General features: G+C 41.3%; 1 protein-coding gene across 1 annotated transcript in view; it reads right to left on the reverse strand.

Moving 5' to 3' along the window:
* Positions 1 to 17,988, reverse strand: part of DNAH6 (dynein axonemal heavy chain 6) — a 282,979-nt gene that overhangs the window by 98,589 nt on the left and 166,402 nt on the right. Inside the window, exons 46-54 of the mRNA XM_070479741.1 lie at positions 16,739 to 16,970; positions 12,253 to 12,405; positions 10,676 to 10,816; positions 7,670 to 7,912; positions 6,195 to 6,362; positions 5,276 to 5,511; positions 3,325 to 3,586; positions 1,918 to 2,041; positions 724 to 920 (exon numbers count right to left, since the gene is read on the reverse strand). Of these exons, the coding sequence (XP_070335842.1) occupies positions 724 to 920; positions 1,918 to 2,041; positions 3,325 to 3,586; positions 5,276 to 5,511; positions 6,195 to 6,362; positions 7,670 to 7,912; positions 10,676 to 10,816; positions 12,253 to 12,405; positions 16,739 to 16,970 (1,756 nt within the window). The remainder of the gene's footprint in view (positions 1 to 723; positions 921 to 1,917; positions 2,042 to 3,324; positions 3,587 to 5,275; positions 5,512 to 6,194; positions 6,363 to 7,669; positions 7,913 to 10,675; positions 10,817 to 12,252; positions 12,406 to 16,738; positions 16,971 to 17,988) is intronic.

Genomic DNA, 17,988 nt, shown 5'->3' on the forward strand with positions numbered 1-17,988 from the left:
TGTTTTGCAAATATCTCCAAATAATCCCTGCTCTTTCCCATTTCTGAGCCTCTGTAGCAGCTTCACCAATTCAGAACACTTCATCCTGGCTGAATTTGATGCCACTTCTGGTCCTATGGGAGGGAGACTCCCTGTCTCTTTTTCTTCTCCCAGGTTGCTATGTTGTGTAAGCAAAGCTGTGAGTAACTTTCTAAGGCAGGAGAGGAAAAGGAGGACTGTGTTAAGGAAAGCATAGGGGTACAGGGGAGTCCCTTGGACTGCAAGGAGATCAACCTAGTCAATTCTAAAGGAAATCAACTCTGATATTCAATGAAAGGACTGATGCTGAAGCTGAAACTCCAATACTTTGGCCACTTGATGGGAAGAACTGACTCACTGGAAAAGACCCTGAAGCTGGGAAAGATTGAAGGTAGGAGGAGAAGGGGGTGACAGAGGATGAGATGGTTGGATGGCATCACCAACTCAATGGACATGAGTTTGAGCAAACTCAGGGAGATGGTGAGGGACAGGGAAGCCTGGTGTGCTGCAGTTAATGGGGTAGCAAAGTGTCAGACATGACTTAGTGACTGAACAACAGCAATAGGGGAGGTGGTGGGTAGTGGAATGTAGACCTAAGTTTCCATCATGGAGAACCTCCCTCTAAACCGAGAAAAATGATGCACACATCCTGCCTCCCCCAGTATCAGTTGCTTCTCAGTCCTCATAGGAAGCACGTTTGCTCACCAATTGCCTGTACTGGGCTGTGAAGGCCCCGTAGTAGGCCACACAAGCTGCTGCTATGAACACATTCCCAACGACATTCGATATCTCCTCGTTGAATTTCTGGATGCTTTCTTCCCATCGGACTTGCTCGTCTCCTAACGCAGCCGTCAGTTTTCCAGCACGTACCAGACGTGCTTTGGTCAGTGCCATCGTCTTCGCTAGAAAATCGAACGAAAATCAGGTTATGTCATTCAGTATTTTCCTACAGTATGAGAAGTTTACTCATCTGCTTCTGCTTATAGCAGAATGAGCATTATTTGGTTAATGATGTCAATATATCTCTGGGAAACCTCAGGCCAATTTAGCCCAAGTTCTCATTTCAGAGCCACATCCAAGTTCTTTGAATTGCCTATGCAGGGAGTTCCTTTCATTTTATTTTAAATTAATTTTAAATTGGAGTATAGTTGTCTTACACAGCTGTGTCCGTTTCTGCTGTACCACAGAGTGAATCAGCCATATATATAAATATATCCCATCCTTTTTGGATCGCCTTCCGTTTTAGGTCATAACAGAGCACTGAGTTCCCTGTGCTATACAGTAGGTTCTCCTGAGTAATCTATTTTATGGGGGCTTCCCTGGTGGCTCAGTAAAGAATCTGCCTGCAATGCAAAAGACCTGGGTTGGATCCTTGGGTCAGGAAGCTTGTCTGGAGAATGAAATGGCAACCCCCTCCAGTATTCTTGCCTGAAGAATTCCATAGACAGAGGAGTCCAGTGGGCTATAGTCAATGGTGTCCCAAAGAACCTGACATGAATTTATACGTAGTATCAACAGTGTGTATGTGTCAATCCCAATTTTTCAATTCATCCTTCCCCGTTCCCACTTGGTATCTGTATGTTTGTTCTTCACATCTGTGACAGAGAGCTTCTTTTTGATACTCCTTTCTTCTGGCTGAAGACAGAACTTTCTTCCTGCCCCCATAGTATTTATTTTCTGGATCAAATTCATGTGCTGCTCTGTCTCATTCAGACATAGAAGTTGAATATATACAATATATTCAGTTCTTCTCATGTTATACTTGAAGGTTAAAGCCATCCATCTAATGCAAATATGCCCATATGTTGGATGGAAGCTGAGATTTGACTGCCTGAAAACACTGTCTTCTTTGGAACATCTGGCATTTCCTAACCAACACAAATTTTATGAGTTACTCACCCAGACTTTCTTTCTCATTCACACCTTTGTCATATTCATCTTGTAAGGCTTGTATTTGTTCTTCCACTTGTCTTAGTAATGCTTGCTTTTCTCTCAAAGTAGCCATAGTGATATCAAGTTCAGCCTAATAAAATCAAGTAAATATTTTAAGAATAAGCTCCAAAGAGGGTTGAATTTGCCCATTTATAATGGGCTATTTTTTTAAAAATCAGATTTACTTTCTCTTTCTCCCAAAAAGATTTTGATATGATATACAAAATTAAACCAAATATAAAATAGAATAAAATATAAGAGCAGGACAAAACAGAACAAAACAAAGCCCAATGAATCGCAGAAAGATCAGCAAAACAGATGTACGAAGCATTTGGAGATGAATTAGTTACTACAATGAACTATTAACTTTAAATGATAAAACAGGGCTTCCTTGTAACTCTGGAGCTAGGGAGTTGCACCTGCTGAGCCCACGTGCTGCAACTACTGAACGCCATGAGCCCGAGAGCCGTGCTTCACGACAAGAGAAGCCACTGCAGTGAGAAGCCTGTGCACTGCAACTGGAGAGTAGACCCTGCTCACCACAGCTAGAGAAAAGGCCTGAACCAGCAATGGTGACTCGGTGCAGCCAAAAGTAAATATTTTAAAAACGATCAAACAAATGAAATACTCATGCAATAGTGAAAACTAATCTTTCTTAACTAGTTCTCTAGAGCAGAGGTCTGCAACTATGGCTTGCAGGCCAAATCCAGCCTGCTACCTATTTTTGTGTGGTTACAGTTTTAAATGGTCAGGGGAAAAAGAAATCAAAGGAATAATATTTCATAACACATACTTGTATGAAATTTGAATTTCAATGACCATAAATTGAGTTATATCGAAACACAGCCACACTTATTCATGTTTGAATCTTTGTTTACTTATTTATTTGGCTATGCTGAGTCATAGTTGTGGCATGTGGGATCTTTAATTGAGGCATATAAACTCTAAATTGCAGCATGTGAGATCTGGTTCCCCAATCAGGGATCAAACTGGGCCCACAGCATTGTGAACATGAAATAACAATCTCTGCTAGCTATTTTGGGCTCAGATGGTAAAGAATCTGCCTGCTATGCAGGAGACCAGGTTCAACTGTTCAGTTGAGAAGATCCCCTTTAGAAGGGAATGGCAACCTACTCCAGTATTCTTGCCTGGAGAATTCCATGGACAGAGGAGCCTGGCAGGCTAGAGTCCATGAGGTCACAAAGAGTTAGGCACGACTGAGCGACTAACACTTTTGTGAAAATGAAAAATAATCTTCAAGAGGATGGTTACTATCTATATTGCATAGAGTCTCAGTGGCACCACACAAGAAGCTTGAATGTCTGATGATCATGGTCATTGATTCTATAAAATATCACAACCCAGACAATATACCTGTGCAGCACGGAGTTTCTGTCTCTTTGGCTCGACTTCTTTGATAACTCGAGAATACAAATCCATGGCTCTTACCCACATGCACATGGATTTACATGCTTTGGATACTTTCTCAACTTTTTCAGGCACAAAATCAGGATTATTAATATATTTTTGAAGTTTTGCCAGGATTTGAGGCTTAATATTTTCCTTATCATATTCTAAAAGTCTTCTTAGAAAGTTAGAGTCACCAAGAAGTTGCTTTGCTGTTGGCCAATCAGGTCTAAAAGACACAAATAGTAAGTTAATAGCATTGTAATAAAGGAATGTGACAACAAAAGAAATGTATTCCTTTGAGAACATTAAGATATTATTCTACAGATTAAAAAAAGACTTTATGTCAATTACACATGATTTCATGGAATTGGACTGCAAGGAGATCAAACCAGTCAACCCTAAAGGAAATCAATCTTCAATATTCATTGGAAAGACTGATGCTGAAGCTCCAATACTTTAGCCACTTGATGCAAAGAGCCAGTTCATTGAAAAAGACCCTGATTCTGGGAAAGACTGAGAGCAAGAGGAGAAGGGGATGACAGGATGAGATGGTTGTGGATGGCATCACCAACTCAGTGGATTTGAGTCTGAGCAAACTCTGGGAGATAGTGAGGGACACGGAAGCCTGGCATGCTGCAGTCCATGGGGTTGCAAAGAGTTGGACACTACCTAGTGACTGAACAACAACAGTGTCAACTGTCTATGTCATTAGTTATGTAACTAGTTTAACTTGCTCTGAGTCTTCCTATTATAAAGGAACTACAACACAATTTACTGAGAGCATTTTGTTAGACTTTAAGAGCACCATGAGTTACTACTTTTGTTTTCTAGGCATACATTTATGCTATTTACTTTCATAGTGTGTATAGCCTGTTTTTTCTTTTTAATGTTTACAATGATGTTTCTGAAAATGTTCTTATTTACTGGTTGAACGTGTTAGGCACTCAGTAGTGTATGACTCTTTGCGACCCCATGGACTGTAGCCCTGCCAGGCTCCTCTGTTCATGGAATTCTCCAGGCAAGTATACTGGAGTAGGTTGCCATTTTCTCCTCCAAAGTACCTTCCTGGCCCAGGGATCAAATGCAGGTCTCCTGCATTGCAGGCTATCTGAGCCACCAGGGAAGCCCCATTTACTGGTTGAACTATAGTTATAAAAACTCACTTTGTTTGTATCTAATTGACTTGCAAAATTTGTAGAATGACATTTATGTTAATTTCCACCCAAAATGAGTTTTGTTTTACTGCTACTATTACTATTGTCATTTCTAAGCAAGAGAGAAAATTGAAGATAGTCTAAAGAATGTATGGCAAAACCAATACAATGTTGTAAAGTAAAATAAATAAATAAAAAAATAAAATTAAAAAAATAAAAATACAGTATGCAGAGTCTTTAAAACAAACAAACAAAAAAAGAAGCTATAAGGATAGGTGTTTAATGATGTCCAATCTGTGTGTCACTTATAATTAAAAAAAAAATACTATTGGGACTTCCCTGGCGGTCCAGTCGTTGGAAATCTGCCTGCCAATGAAGGGAACATGGTCTGGGCAAATTCTATGTGCCGTGGGCCAGCTAAGATCGAGCACCACAACTACTGAAGTCTGCCTGCTCTAGAACCTGTGCTGTGCATCAAGGGAAGCCCCCGCAATGGGAAGTCGGCTATAACCAAGCTGGAGAAAGCAGCCCCTGCTCACCGCAACTAGAGAAAGCCCGAGTAGCAATGAATACCAAGTAGCCAAAAATAAAAATAATAAATTAATTAAAAAATACTATTAAAGTACCAATCAATTTGTTGGACGACTGATCCAATCAATGAGAGGGTGGAGAAAAGAATGAAAACATGTAAATGAGAATGAAGGAAAAAAGCAAAGAAATTCCACCAGGCATTTTGTATTGGGTGATTGTGAGGCACTCACTTGGCATTCAAAAGAATGGAGATGGCTTCCATCACGGTCATGACCATATCTGGAGGCTTTGTGAAAACTCTGATTTCAGATATATCCGCTTTATCTAAGGAATCCAACGCTTTGTTAGCAGCCTCGAGGGCAGGGAGCGCTTCTTCAAGATCCCGCTGAGCATCGTCAGCTATGGCTTGAGTCTCTTCAGCTTTCACTTTTGCTATTGCTTCATCTTCTTGAACAACGCTACGGACCTAATCATTGAAACATGACTGCTCAAGTGATCTCAGTATTTGAATTTCAATGTTTAAAAACAAAGTGAATAATGGATAACCAATAAGGACCTATTGTATAGCACATGGAACTCTGTTCAATGTTATGTGGCAGCCTGAATGGGAGGTGGGTGTGAGGGAGAATGAATATATGTATATGTATGGCTGAAACTATTACAACATTGTTTCTTAATTGACTATACTCCAAAACTAAATGAAAAATTTCAAAAGTAAAAAAAAAAAAACCAAAGCGAATAATAGTGAGTTATATTTACCCCTTTGAATCAGACCAATGATGAAAGAAGATTAGGTATACTGTATTTTATACTGTTCTTTGTCCATCTCATGCCATGATGATAAAATAATGGAGATAGAGTTATAAGAACAAATAATTAATTCATTCTTGGCAGAAGATTGGATGCTTTATATTTGTAGCTTATACTTTTCTTACAGCTTTCTCGGTCCCATTCATTGTATTTCCTCATTATCAGGGAGAGAGCCAGGATTAAAAGCATGGCTAAACTGATCTACCAGGTCATTGTTTTAACAACATATTTAAATTAAATTTAATAACATATCAAAAAAGTCCAATTGTTTATCATTGTGTGTAAGGGATCAGCTGGTGGTCAAAGCGTCCTCACCCACTGTCAGGTGATGCTGCATACCTGATCCGCATTTTCTTGATCCTCTGCCAATTTGTCCATCAGGGCTTCAACATCTTGTGATTTTGTTAAAAGGACAGGTTCTAAAGCTGAAAGGTCTAATTTCATTTTATCTACTAGTACATTTGTTTCTAATAGCTTGGTGAGGCCATTCTTCACCCGTTCACGTGCCTAAATGACAAAGAAAATAACTATTATGTTGAGTATTACAATAAACTATGAGTTTATTGGTATCTCTCTCTGATTTATGTACTAGAATTTTGCACTGGCAGAATTAGTGAATCAGTTTGTAAAACTTAACACTGAACGTACAGGAAACACATGCCCTGAAGTTCACCACAGTGGGTTTGGATCCCTGGCCCCTGGCCACGGGAGTAGGGCATCATTGAGGGATCACACTGCATTATTTTTAGCCCCTGTGGTAGCTTGGTAGCATGGTGAATGAATGAGGGACAAGTTCAGATAGAAATTCCTAGAGTTCACAGCTCTGGGAGCTTGTTTCCTTAGGATGGACCAGCAGGGCTGAGGCCCACTGGAGACAGTGTCCCAGATACTTATCTCTGGTTGCTGATGTGTCCGCAGGGGTAGGAAACCCTTGACTAGGATCAAAAGGCAGTATTTGGTAAAGAAGGCACCTGGGAATAACTTTTTTGAGGATGAGACAGAAAATGTGGCTCAAATAGACTGGTTTCAAAAATATCTGCTACATTATTTTACTAGGCATACATTTACCAGGTAATATCCACTGAAAAACATTTAAAATATCTAAATGATAAATGATAAATGATTCCACTTTTGTTATTTAAAATATTGAAAATTTTAGGTCATGTTATGTTATGTCATGCTTAATGATGATTACAACGATGACGATGTAGTAGGCAGTCACTATTCTGAGCACTCGTTTGTATCAGATCATATTCCAAGCACTTCACAAACAGTATCTTATTTAAATTCTACAACAATCCAAGAGGTAGATACAGATTTTTAAAACCTTATTTTAATCTAACATTGGGGTAGTTACAAAACCTGCTCAAAGATGTGCAGGAAGCAAGAGACAGCGTAGAGGTGCTACCTGGTCTGCCTGACACCAGAGATCTTGCTCTGAATGGGAATCACTGACAGGTAAGACAGCCAAACTCCCATCTCCATTACTAAACCATAAGTTTCCCTTCTTACTAAGCACTGCAGAGATGGCTAGATATGGGCTTAACTTTAATTCTGTTACAATGTCCATATCACATCCCCGAGTCAAGGACACTTATGTAAATGATAGAAGACAAAATATCAAGGAAGGGCAAGGCCTCTAACCCACCAGCACAATATACTTTTTGGTCATATTGTAGGTTGTCAAGGGCATGTTAGGATGGACAGATGTCCAACAGGCAAGATGGCAAATAGATATTCCACACATTCTGGTAAATGTTTTGAGATCAAGCAAAAAAAAATTTTTTTTTTAAAGTTAATAATATTAAACTTACAGAAACCAACTGCTTCCTCTTTTCAGTCAGCATAGACAGGTAGAGATTGATGAGTTCCAAGTAGGAGGTGGGTGTTGTGTAGTACCGTCTCCGGAGCTCTGCGTAATAGCGTTCTGCCATATTGGAGACACTCAGGTGGACATTCACACACATGAGGGAAAGCTTTTCTTTCAGTTCTTCATTTACAGCATCAACATTTGAGAAAAACGTCTTTGAAACAGAAAGAAGTGCTTCTCTGGGCCACTGTAAATAAAGATATGATTTGGAAAGTCAGTTGCTCATGTCCATAATGCACGGTTTAACTATTAAGAAAAATGCATTTCTCTGCAACTCTTCCTCACTTTGGTCCCCCTTCACTCTAACTCCTACTTGTGTCCATGATGTTTCATGAATTGAATGGCTGTGTTCATTAGACGGAGGTCTGGGTTTGCATTTGCTGACCCCAGCACAGTGTCTGCTACATAGAAATTATTCAATAACTACTATTGGTTGAATGAATAAGTTAGTCAGTTCAGTCACTCAGTCGTGTCGAACTCTTTGTGACTCCATGGACTGCAGCACACCAGGTATCTTTGTCTATCACCAACTCCCAGAGCATACTCAAACTCATGTCCATTGAGTCAGTGATGCCATCCAACCATCTCATCATCTGTTATTCCCTTCTTCTCCCACATTCAATCTTTCCCTAGCATCAGGGTCTTTTCAAATGAGTCAGTTCTTCAAATCAGGTGGCCAAAGTATTGCAGCTTCAACTTCAGCATTAGTCCTTCTAATGAATATTCAGGACTGATTTCCTTTAGGATGGACTGGTTGGATCTCCTTGAAGTCCAAGGGACTCTCAAGAGTCTTCTCCAACACCACAGTTCAAAAGCATCAATTCTTCAGCACTCAGCTTTCTTTATAGTCCAACTCTCACATTCATATGTGACTACTGGAAAAACCAAAGCTTTTGACTAGACAGACCTTTGTTGGCAAAGTAATAGCTCTGCTTTTTAATATGCTGTTTAGGTTGGTTGAATGAATGTCTAGGTTGAATGAATAAATGTGGCTGTTTTTAATTTCATAACTAAAGTAATGTACATTACAAGGATCTCATGTTCTCACTCTTGTCTATTATACAATTTGAACTTGGTATAATCACTGTCCTGTTCACCTCAACTCATTTGCTTCTCTCCTGACTTTGAGCTCACCTGAATGTCAGTCAAATGCAACTCTCTGTTACCCCATGTCTACAATCATGCAGCTAGCACAGCTAGAGAAAAACCCATAGTTGTGCTAACTGGTCTCATTGTCAATTCACAACAACTAGCTCAAGTGAGTGTTCAGTGCAGCCCAGAAAAACTTCTGTGTTGTCTCACCCATCACTTCTGTATCCCCCCGAGTATTTCACACCCTATGTTACTTCCTAAGACTGCTAACACTTCCTCTCTCCTCTTCACCATTCAAGACTTTGCTTCCCACATCATTAATAAAATAGAAGCAATGCAAATAGGACTTCAGTGAGCTTTCACCCTGTCTTCCCCTCTACCTGCATTTTATGCTCTGGGGTGAGTTGTGCAAGCTCCCTGCCCAGGTCAGCCCCTTCACTGGGAACTCCATTCCATCCCTTCTTGCCTATTCAGTCACATTGGTCCAGCAATGCCTAACTCTGTCTGCTGCACCATCAATATAATTCTGTTTCCTGAATAATTTCCATCAGCACACGTGTGTTGCTTGTGTTGCCCACTTAAAAATACTTCTCTCTTGACCTCACATACCCCTCTAGCTATTACCCATCTCTTGGTACTCCTTTTGGGCAAAACTCCTTGAGAGATTTGTCTCTGATTCCTCTTCCTTCATCTCTCTCGAAACTTCTTCCCTATCACTCCATTGAAATAACTCTTGTCAAGATCACTGATAACCTCTACGTTGACAAATTTAATGGTTTCCTTTTCTTTATAAATTCTATTTGCGTTTATTCAATGATTGTCATTGTCAATCCTTGCATGTAAGTAAATTCCCAGTGGGTTTTGAAGCTAATATAAGTACCCTTGAATTCTTAGGACAGTGTGTTACCTTTTAAAAATCAAGCAACTTCAGACATATACCTGAAAAAGACAAAAACTCTAATTCGAAAAGATACATGCACCCCAATGTTCACAGCAGCACTATTTACAACGGCAAGACATGGAAGTGACCTAATTGTCCATATACAGATAAATGGATAAAGAAGATGTGATACACACACACACACACACACACACACATGTACATATATACAATGGAATACTAATCAGCCGTAAAATAGAATGAAATACTGCCATTTAAAAGCAACATGGATAGACCTAGAGATTATCATACTAAGTGAAGTCAGACAGAGAAAGACAAATATCATATGATATCACTTATATGTGGAATCTAAAAAAATGATACAAATGAACTTACAAAACAGAAACAGACTCAAAGACATAGTAAACAAACTTGTGGTTACCAAAGGGGAAAGGTGGGGGCAGGGATAAATTGGGAATTTGGGATTAACATATACATACAATTATATATAAGTGGCTCAGATGGTAGAGAATCTTCCCTCAAAGCAGGAGACTGGGGTTTAATCCCCGGGTTGGGAAGATCTCCTGGAGAAGGGAATGGCTACCTACTCCAGTGTTCTTGCCTGGAGAATAGCATGGACAAAGGAGCCTGGTGGGCTACAGTCCATGGGGTTGTAGAGTTGGACACCATTGAGTGGCTAACACTTTCACATACATAAAACAGATAAACAACAAGGACCTACTGTATAGCATTTGCAGGGAATTGTATTCAATATCTTGTAATAACCTAAATGGAAAATAATCCGAAATATATATTATGTGTACATATGTATATATACACATATATAACTGAATATATATGTAACTGAATCACTTTGCTATACACCTGAAACACTGTAAATCAATTATACTTTAATAAAAAAAATTAAAGTCAAGTAAGTCCAACTTTTCCAAAGAGATATGTTGTGATGTCACTGACCTGGACAAACCAGTCAATGGTGCAGCAGTTCACAAGGGATGGAAACATCCGGCATCGGGACCGGAAGGCCTCCCCAACAGGGCTCATGCAGAGCACAATGTGCAGCTTCTGCCGGACTCTGCTGATGAAATACTGAAACACCTGGCAAAAAGAAAGATATTTTCAATTTAGAATAAGGCTGAACCCATGATGAAAATGAGTGTTGGCTAATACATCTGACTCTACCAATACCAAACTTTAAAAAAGTTTGTGGAGCGGATGTGTGAATTGTTTTAACATCCCATTCCAAGTCCTTTCTCATGCAGACGTGAAAGATTAAATGATATTTTTCAGACTCTTGCAACTTGGGTTTGGGATGTGATATGAGTACTTTTCATCAGTGGATTTAAGAGACCCCTTGAATAAAGTGGAGAGGTGTGTTCATACAAAGTTTTGCTTTGAGGTAGAAGACCACTGGGAGAGAGAGACATGGTGCAGGGCAAGTATTTTTGCAGGTGCAGAGTCCAGCAGAAATGGCATGGACCTGTTGGCACTATCACTGGATGTGGCTCCTTACTTCACACATGGCTTGGGAGCTGAAGCAGTAGCATTCGGGGTTAGAGGCTTCCTGGCTCAGCAGAATGACTGTGGCAGACACAACAGTGTCCTTGACTGTTGACTTCTACAGTGTCATTTCATAATCATTCCAAGGAATTCAGCGTGGCATCCCTTTGTTTAGCCCTCCCAATGTTAAAGCCACTTCTGCTCATAATAGTTGTCTGTGCCCATAAGTCCTGGCCTAGCAGCGGAGGGAATTCTCATGAAAGGACACAGAAGAGATAATGAGAAAGAGTGGCCAAAAAAGATAAGATGCAGAAAGAAGAGAAAGACCTGAGATAGATAAACAGTGGCTTAGAGAATCTAGCACAATGTTGGAGAAACAAGAGTAGACCACAGTTGTGTTTTGTGCATGTGTGTGTGTGAGAGAGAGAAAGAGAATGCATTTCATAATTCTGCTGATAGGCTATTATTGTTGTTTAGTTGTGAAGTCGTGTGCAACTCTTTTTGTGACCCCATGGACTCTAGCCTGCCAAGTTTCTCTGTCCATGGGGTTTCCCAGGCAAGAATACTGCAGTGGGTTGCCATTTCCTTCTCTAGGAGATCTTCCCGATGGACCCAGGGATTGAACCTGAGTCTCCTGCATTGTCAGGAGGATTCTTTATCACTGAGCCACCTGGGAAGCCCTCTTGCTGACAGGGCACGGAGTCAAAAGCCCTGAACTCCTCAGGCAGGGCACTGCGGGAGGGGTGTGTGTGAAAGAAACTTGTTTTTAAGAAGGATAAGAGAAGCTTTCCAGTTTGGACAGGATTATGACCCTCTGTAGGTAGTAGGGATTGTTTTGTGCTTTCCCTAACCATCTCTGGAAGTCTCATGAACTAATGCTTTAAATGCAGGAAATAAAGTACATAGGATTAAAAACAAATTACATTGAAAAAATTCTATCCATGGACTGCTTAAAAGGGTTTGTGGATGACTGGAAAAAGGCTGAGACAGCTTTTTCTTTTCCAAAATCTTATTACCATTTTGACATGTCCTACCTCATCTCTATTTCCCTCAGAAATTCCTACTTCTTTTGCTCTTGGTCTGGTGGCTGCTAAAACCTGCTCCAGTTCATCCTTTTCAAATAAATTAGGCACTTCACCTGAGTTCAGGATGTTATTTATATCTTCTAGAAACTCTTCCACTACAATCTGTAGAAGAAAGCAGAGTGGTCATTATAAGTTAGTCAAACATTTTACATTTACTTCCTATACACTATAAAACAAACATATGATCTAAAATTCACATTGAGTTAATTTTATCTTTAAGAGAAGAAAACCTTGGGGGATCAAACCAGTTCAATACTAAAGGAAATCAACCCTGAGTATTCACCAGAATGACTGATGCTGAAGCTCCAATACTTTGGCCATCTGATGCAAAGAGCTGATTCATTGGAAAAGACCATGATGCTGGGAAAGATTGAGGGCAGGAGGAGAAAGGGGCGACAGAGAATGAGATGGTTGGATGGCATCACTGACTCAATGGACATGAATCTGAGTAAACTCAAGGAGAGAGTGAAGGACAGGGAAGCCTGGTGTGCTTCAGTTCATGGTGTTGCAAAAGTCAGACATGACTTGGTGACTGAACAACTACAAAAATCTTGGGAAGTAGACAAGATGTTAAAGTAGGATAACCCTGAGCTCACCTCCTCCCATGGGCACACCAAAATTACAACTATTTACAGAGCAATGATGAATGAGAATGACCTACTTAATGCATAGAAATAAAAACAGTATTAGGCAAAATGAGGCAGCAGAAGAGTATGTTGCAAATGAAAGAAAAGTGAAAGTGTTAGAAGCTCAGTCCTGTCTGACTCTTTGTGACCCCATGGGCTGTAGCCTGCCAGGCTCCTTTAGCCATGGGATTCTCCAGGCAGAAATACTAGAGTGGATTGCCATTTCCAGGAATGAGATAAAATCCCAGAGGAAGAGTAAATGATGTCCTCTTCCAGATTTTATTGGTTCACTTTGGCAGAGATTGTTCTTTGCCAGTCAGCTCAGTTTGGGTTTCTGGACATGTCAACTGGTAACGCCTCTCAGCAGGTGGGACTTGCTATCAGTGTCTTTTTGGGGTGAGGACAATGCCTGAGCTCTGAGGTCATGGGTGATGCTACTGGCTGAGAACAGTTGGAAAGGACTTCTGACTTGGTTTTGAACGAGCAAGGCTATAGGACGAACTTTGTGATTGCCTGGGTTCTCTGATCAGGTTTCCTAGACTATAGGAACTGGGTACTATATTTAGCAGTAGGTCGGGCTAGGAATTAGCTTTCCTGTCCTGGCAGAGTGGAATAACTGGCTTCATATGCATCAAGGATGTCTGTGATCGCGACTCTAGCCAACCTGCCTGGCTGAGTGGGTCACTGGCTTTGCTGTGTGGATGATCTGCTCTTCCTGCCAGACTCTCCTAAGCACTGCTGGGCTACACAGCTTTCCAGGTGTTCTGGTCAGGTTCTTTGGCTGGGAAGGGCCAAGAGCTACACTCAGCAGTGATCAGGGTGTGACTCAGTTCCCCTGCCTGGGTGAGTGGGGGGCCTGACCAGGCTCCAGGGCTGGCAAGGTGCTTCATTTGAGGACTTTGAATCAGGCAGATCTGCATCTGCTGGGCTCCTTGGTCAGACTGACTCTGCAGATGAGTAAAGCTGCTGGCTTGGACCACTACTTGGGTGCTGAGAGTAAGAACTTGGTCTGTCATGATCGGAATGCTGGTTATTATATCCTCAAGACTTCTATGACACAACTGGATTCCTAAGGGTCAAATGCTGCAGAGTCTCTCACCATCTCTGTGATTCGAGACTGGGGTGAAACCCCAATGTGGCCCAGAACACTGGGGAGCGGGATGTCCATCCTGGCCTCTTTCTTCCCACTGGAGGAACTGGTAGGCTCGGGGGAGACCTCTTAATGTGGTGCTGTGATGGCCTGGGGTAGGGCAGTGTGGTCAGCGTGTAACTGCTCCTCTTATCCTTCTAACACGTCTGTCTCAGTCTCTGTGGCACAGGGGTATGCTTCAGCCTCACACCCATGTTCTAGGACTTTCTTCATGTCTCATCCATGAGTAACTGTTAGTTGTTCTTGTGAGGCAGAGCAAAGTGGGGACTGAGCTATATGGCCATCTTGGTGATGTCACTCACTGTCACTTTATTCTTGCATTATCTTCCTGATGTCATGAAATTGTTTATCTGTGTTCTCTTGTGACTCTCAGAGAATCTTTAGAACGATTATTTTGAATTCTTTCTGGGCCAACTTGTGGATCTCCATTTCTTGGGGCCAGTTATAGGAGATTTACTGTGGAGTTACATTCCCCTGATTCTTTGCGATCCTTGTAAACTTAAGTAGTGTCAGTGCATTCGAAGAAGCAGTCACTTCTTCCAGATTTCATGGGATGATTTCGGTAAGGGAAAACTTTTACCTGCAGGTTGGGACACACTGGGGTGTTAAGACTCCAGGTCTAGTGAGGCAGGGAATCAAATGTGGGGGCATGTGGGATGGGAAGGTTATGTCTCTTCCACTCAGGCTACTGCGGTCCACAGGATCAACAACTATGGGCACTCTGTGAACACTGCAGAAGGTTCACAGAGGCTGCAAGGGTCACTGACGTCTTCAGCAGTGCCTCCATGTGCCGCTACCAGGGCCCAGGGCAGGGAGCTGGTGGTGGCCACATACTCAATGGCGTGTCTTCTCATTTGTAAAAAATATTTACAAACTCAGATATAAGCTCACTGCACGTAACAGATGTTAAAAATATTTTTCCTATTTTGTGATTGTACTTAGTCATGTTTACAGGGTTTTTGAAACTAAAATAAAATATTTATGTGTCAGATTTATTACTTTTTCTTTGGTTGATTTCTGTTTTAAAAAATTTTAATTAAAAAATTTATATATATATATTTAAATTTTTTATTGGAGTATAGTTGATTTGGGAGAAGGAAATGGCAACCCACTCCAGTATTCTTGCCTGGAGAATCCCATGGACAGAGGAGTCTGGTGGACTGCTGTCCACGGGGTCGCACAGAGCCAGACACAACTGAAGCGGCTTAGCATGCATGCATGCATTGGAGAAGGAAATGGCAACTCATCCAGTATTCTTGCCTTGAGAATTCCAGGGACAGAGGAGCCTGGTGGGCTGCTGTCTATGGGGTCGCACAGAGTCGGACACGACTGAAGCGACTTAGCAGCATAGTTGATTTACAATGTTGTGTTAGTTTTGGGTGTAAAACAAAGTGAATCAGTTATACATATACCTATATCTACTCTTGTTTTAGATTCTTTTCCCATATAGGCCATTATAGAGTATTGAATAGAGTTCCCTGTACGGTACTGCTGCTGCTACTGCTGTTGCTGCTGCTACTGCTGTTGCTGCTGCTGCTGCTGAATCACTTCAGTCGTGTCTGACTCTGTGCAACCCTATAGGCGGCAGCCCACCAGGCTCCGCCATCCCTGGGATTCTCCAGGCAAGAACACTGGAGTGGGTTGCCGTTTCCTTCTCCAATGCATGAAAGTGAAAAGTGAAAGTGAAGTCGCAGTCGTGTCCGACTCTTCGCGACGGCATGGCATGCAGCCCACCAGACTCCTCTGCCCATGGGATTTTCCAGCCAAGAGTACTGGAGTGGGGTGCCATTGCCTTCTCTGCCCCGTACTGTACAGTAGGTCCTTATTAGTTATTTATTTTCCCTAATATTAAAATACCCAAGTGTAATCAATGTAGAAAATGAAGTGAAGTGAAGTGAAAGTCTCTCAGTCGTGTCTGACTCTTTGCAACCCCATGGACTATACAGTCCATGGAATTTTCTAGGCCAGAATACTGGAGTGGGTAGCCCTTCCCTTCTCCAGGGGATCTTCCCAATCCAGGGATCAAACCCAGGTCTCCCACATTGCAGGCAGATTCTTTAGCAGTTGAGCCACTTTATTAGAGAATAAATTCAAAATCAGTTAAATTGGTCGTGGTAGACATGGATGTAATCCTACTTTAACTTTTAAGTTAATTTAACTAAAATATAGCCATTATTTTTTCCTTTTCTTGAGTAAAGCATATCTCCCTAGTTGATTTCACTTAGGGAATTACTTTTTTATATTTACCTCCGCAGAAATAGTTTATCACCTTCTGCTGTCTACGTCCTTCCTCTCCAAGTCCTTTCTTAATGCTCTTAACCTCTGATTACATTTTCTTATGTAGAATTTAAAGGTGGAAGTAATAGTTGTTAAAAGAAGTAAAAATGTATTATAACAGTATTTTATAAGGTCAAAGAACTCTGTTAATAGATGGAAAGATTCCCTGAACTACATCATTCATACAAGCTATTCGAAGGGCACATGCGATTATAACATGTGTCCTTTTCCTCTTCTTGTTTTTGTGTGAAAGTCGCTCAGTTGTGTCCAACTCTTTGTGACCCCATGGACTATACAGTCCACGGAATTCTCTAGGCCAGAATACTGGAGTGGGTAGCCTTTCCCTTTCCTGTTCTTGTTCTTTGGCTATTTAAATATGTACCTGGGTGTCTGTGAAGAGGAAAACCATATTCTTGTCTTCTACACCAGCCAGTTTGTACAGCTTCCTCAGGTCCTCATGGAAACTGTCGTAATTGTATCCCCGGCTCAACTCGATCTGCAAACATCTATAACCGCATATGTGAGCTGCGAGCCTCGTGAGAGCCTGCTTTCCTGTGCCTCCCACTCCAACCAGCAGGGCGTTGCCTCTCTCCTGACGAATCGTGCGCGCGATCCTGTGGGAGACGAAGCAGGAAAAGGCTTCGTTACGGTACAAACTCGGCGTCTGCCCTGAGGGCCCGCCCCAGAGTGGGAGGCCAGTGGCTGCTGAGAGTTATTCCCCCGCCAAAGGCCACAGGAAAGAACAGGCTATGTCTGAGGTTCATGGTTGGGAGAAGAGCACTGGTGGTTTCCTTATAGCCATCTCTTGTCCATTTCCTACATGCTGCTGACCTGGGTCATGAAAATTGAGAAAAACAAAAATAATATATTAAATACATACATGTGGAATAAAAAAAATGGTACAGATGAACCCATTTGCAGGGCAGGAACAGAAATGTAGACGTAGAGAACAGGCATGTAGACAATGGCAGAGAAGGGGAGGGTGGGATGAATTAGGAGATTAGGATTGACATATATACACTACCATGTGTGAAACAGATACCTAGTGGGAAGCTGTTGTATAGCACAGGGAGCTCAGCTTGGTGCTCTGTGATGACCTAGAGGGGTGGGTTGGAGGGAGGTTCAAGAGGGAGAGGATATGTGAATACATATAGCTGATTCCCTTCATTGTTCAGCAGAAAAGAACACAACATTGTAAAGCAGTTATATTCCAATAAAAAAAATCTCTTCTCCCTTTAAAGTGGGAAGAGTCTTATCAGGAATGCTGGCTGATTTAGGCCGCGACTTACATTAATCATTATATTGGCAAGCAGGTCTTTATTTCTAAGGATGGGCAAGCAGAAAAATCACTGAACATAAGAAAAGAGACTGTAGCTCAATAAAAGATCAACAGGAACAATCTGAAGTGGATTTACTATATACAATTTCTGATTCATGTTAACAATAAAGATTTTTAAAAAAAAATGCCATCATGATACTAGAGTGAGTACTCAGAAATGGTGGAAAAAATTCAAGTTTAGGAAAAACTGATTGAAGATGGAAAATCTGACTACCAAAGTGAAAACATCAGTGGAAGATTGAAAATAGGATACGGTGAAAACTGAATGGGTAGAGTAGAAGACAAACTCAAGG

The sequence above is a fragment of the Odocoileus virginianus genome, chromosome 2 (assembly GCF_023699985.2).
Source record: "Odocoileus virginianus isolate 20LAN1187 ecotype Illinois chromosome 2, Ovbor_1.2, whole genome shotgun sequence".
Classification (NCBI taxonomy): Eukaryota; Metazoa; Chordata; class Mammalia; order Artiodactyla; family Cervidae; genus Odocoileus; species Odocoileus virginianus.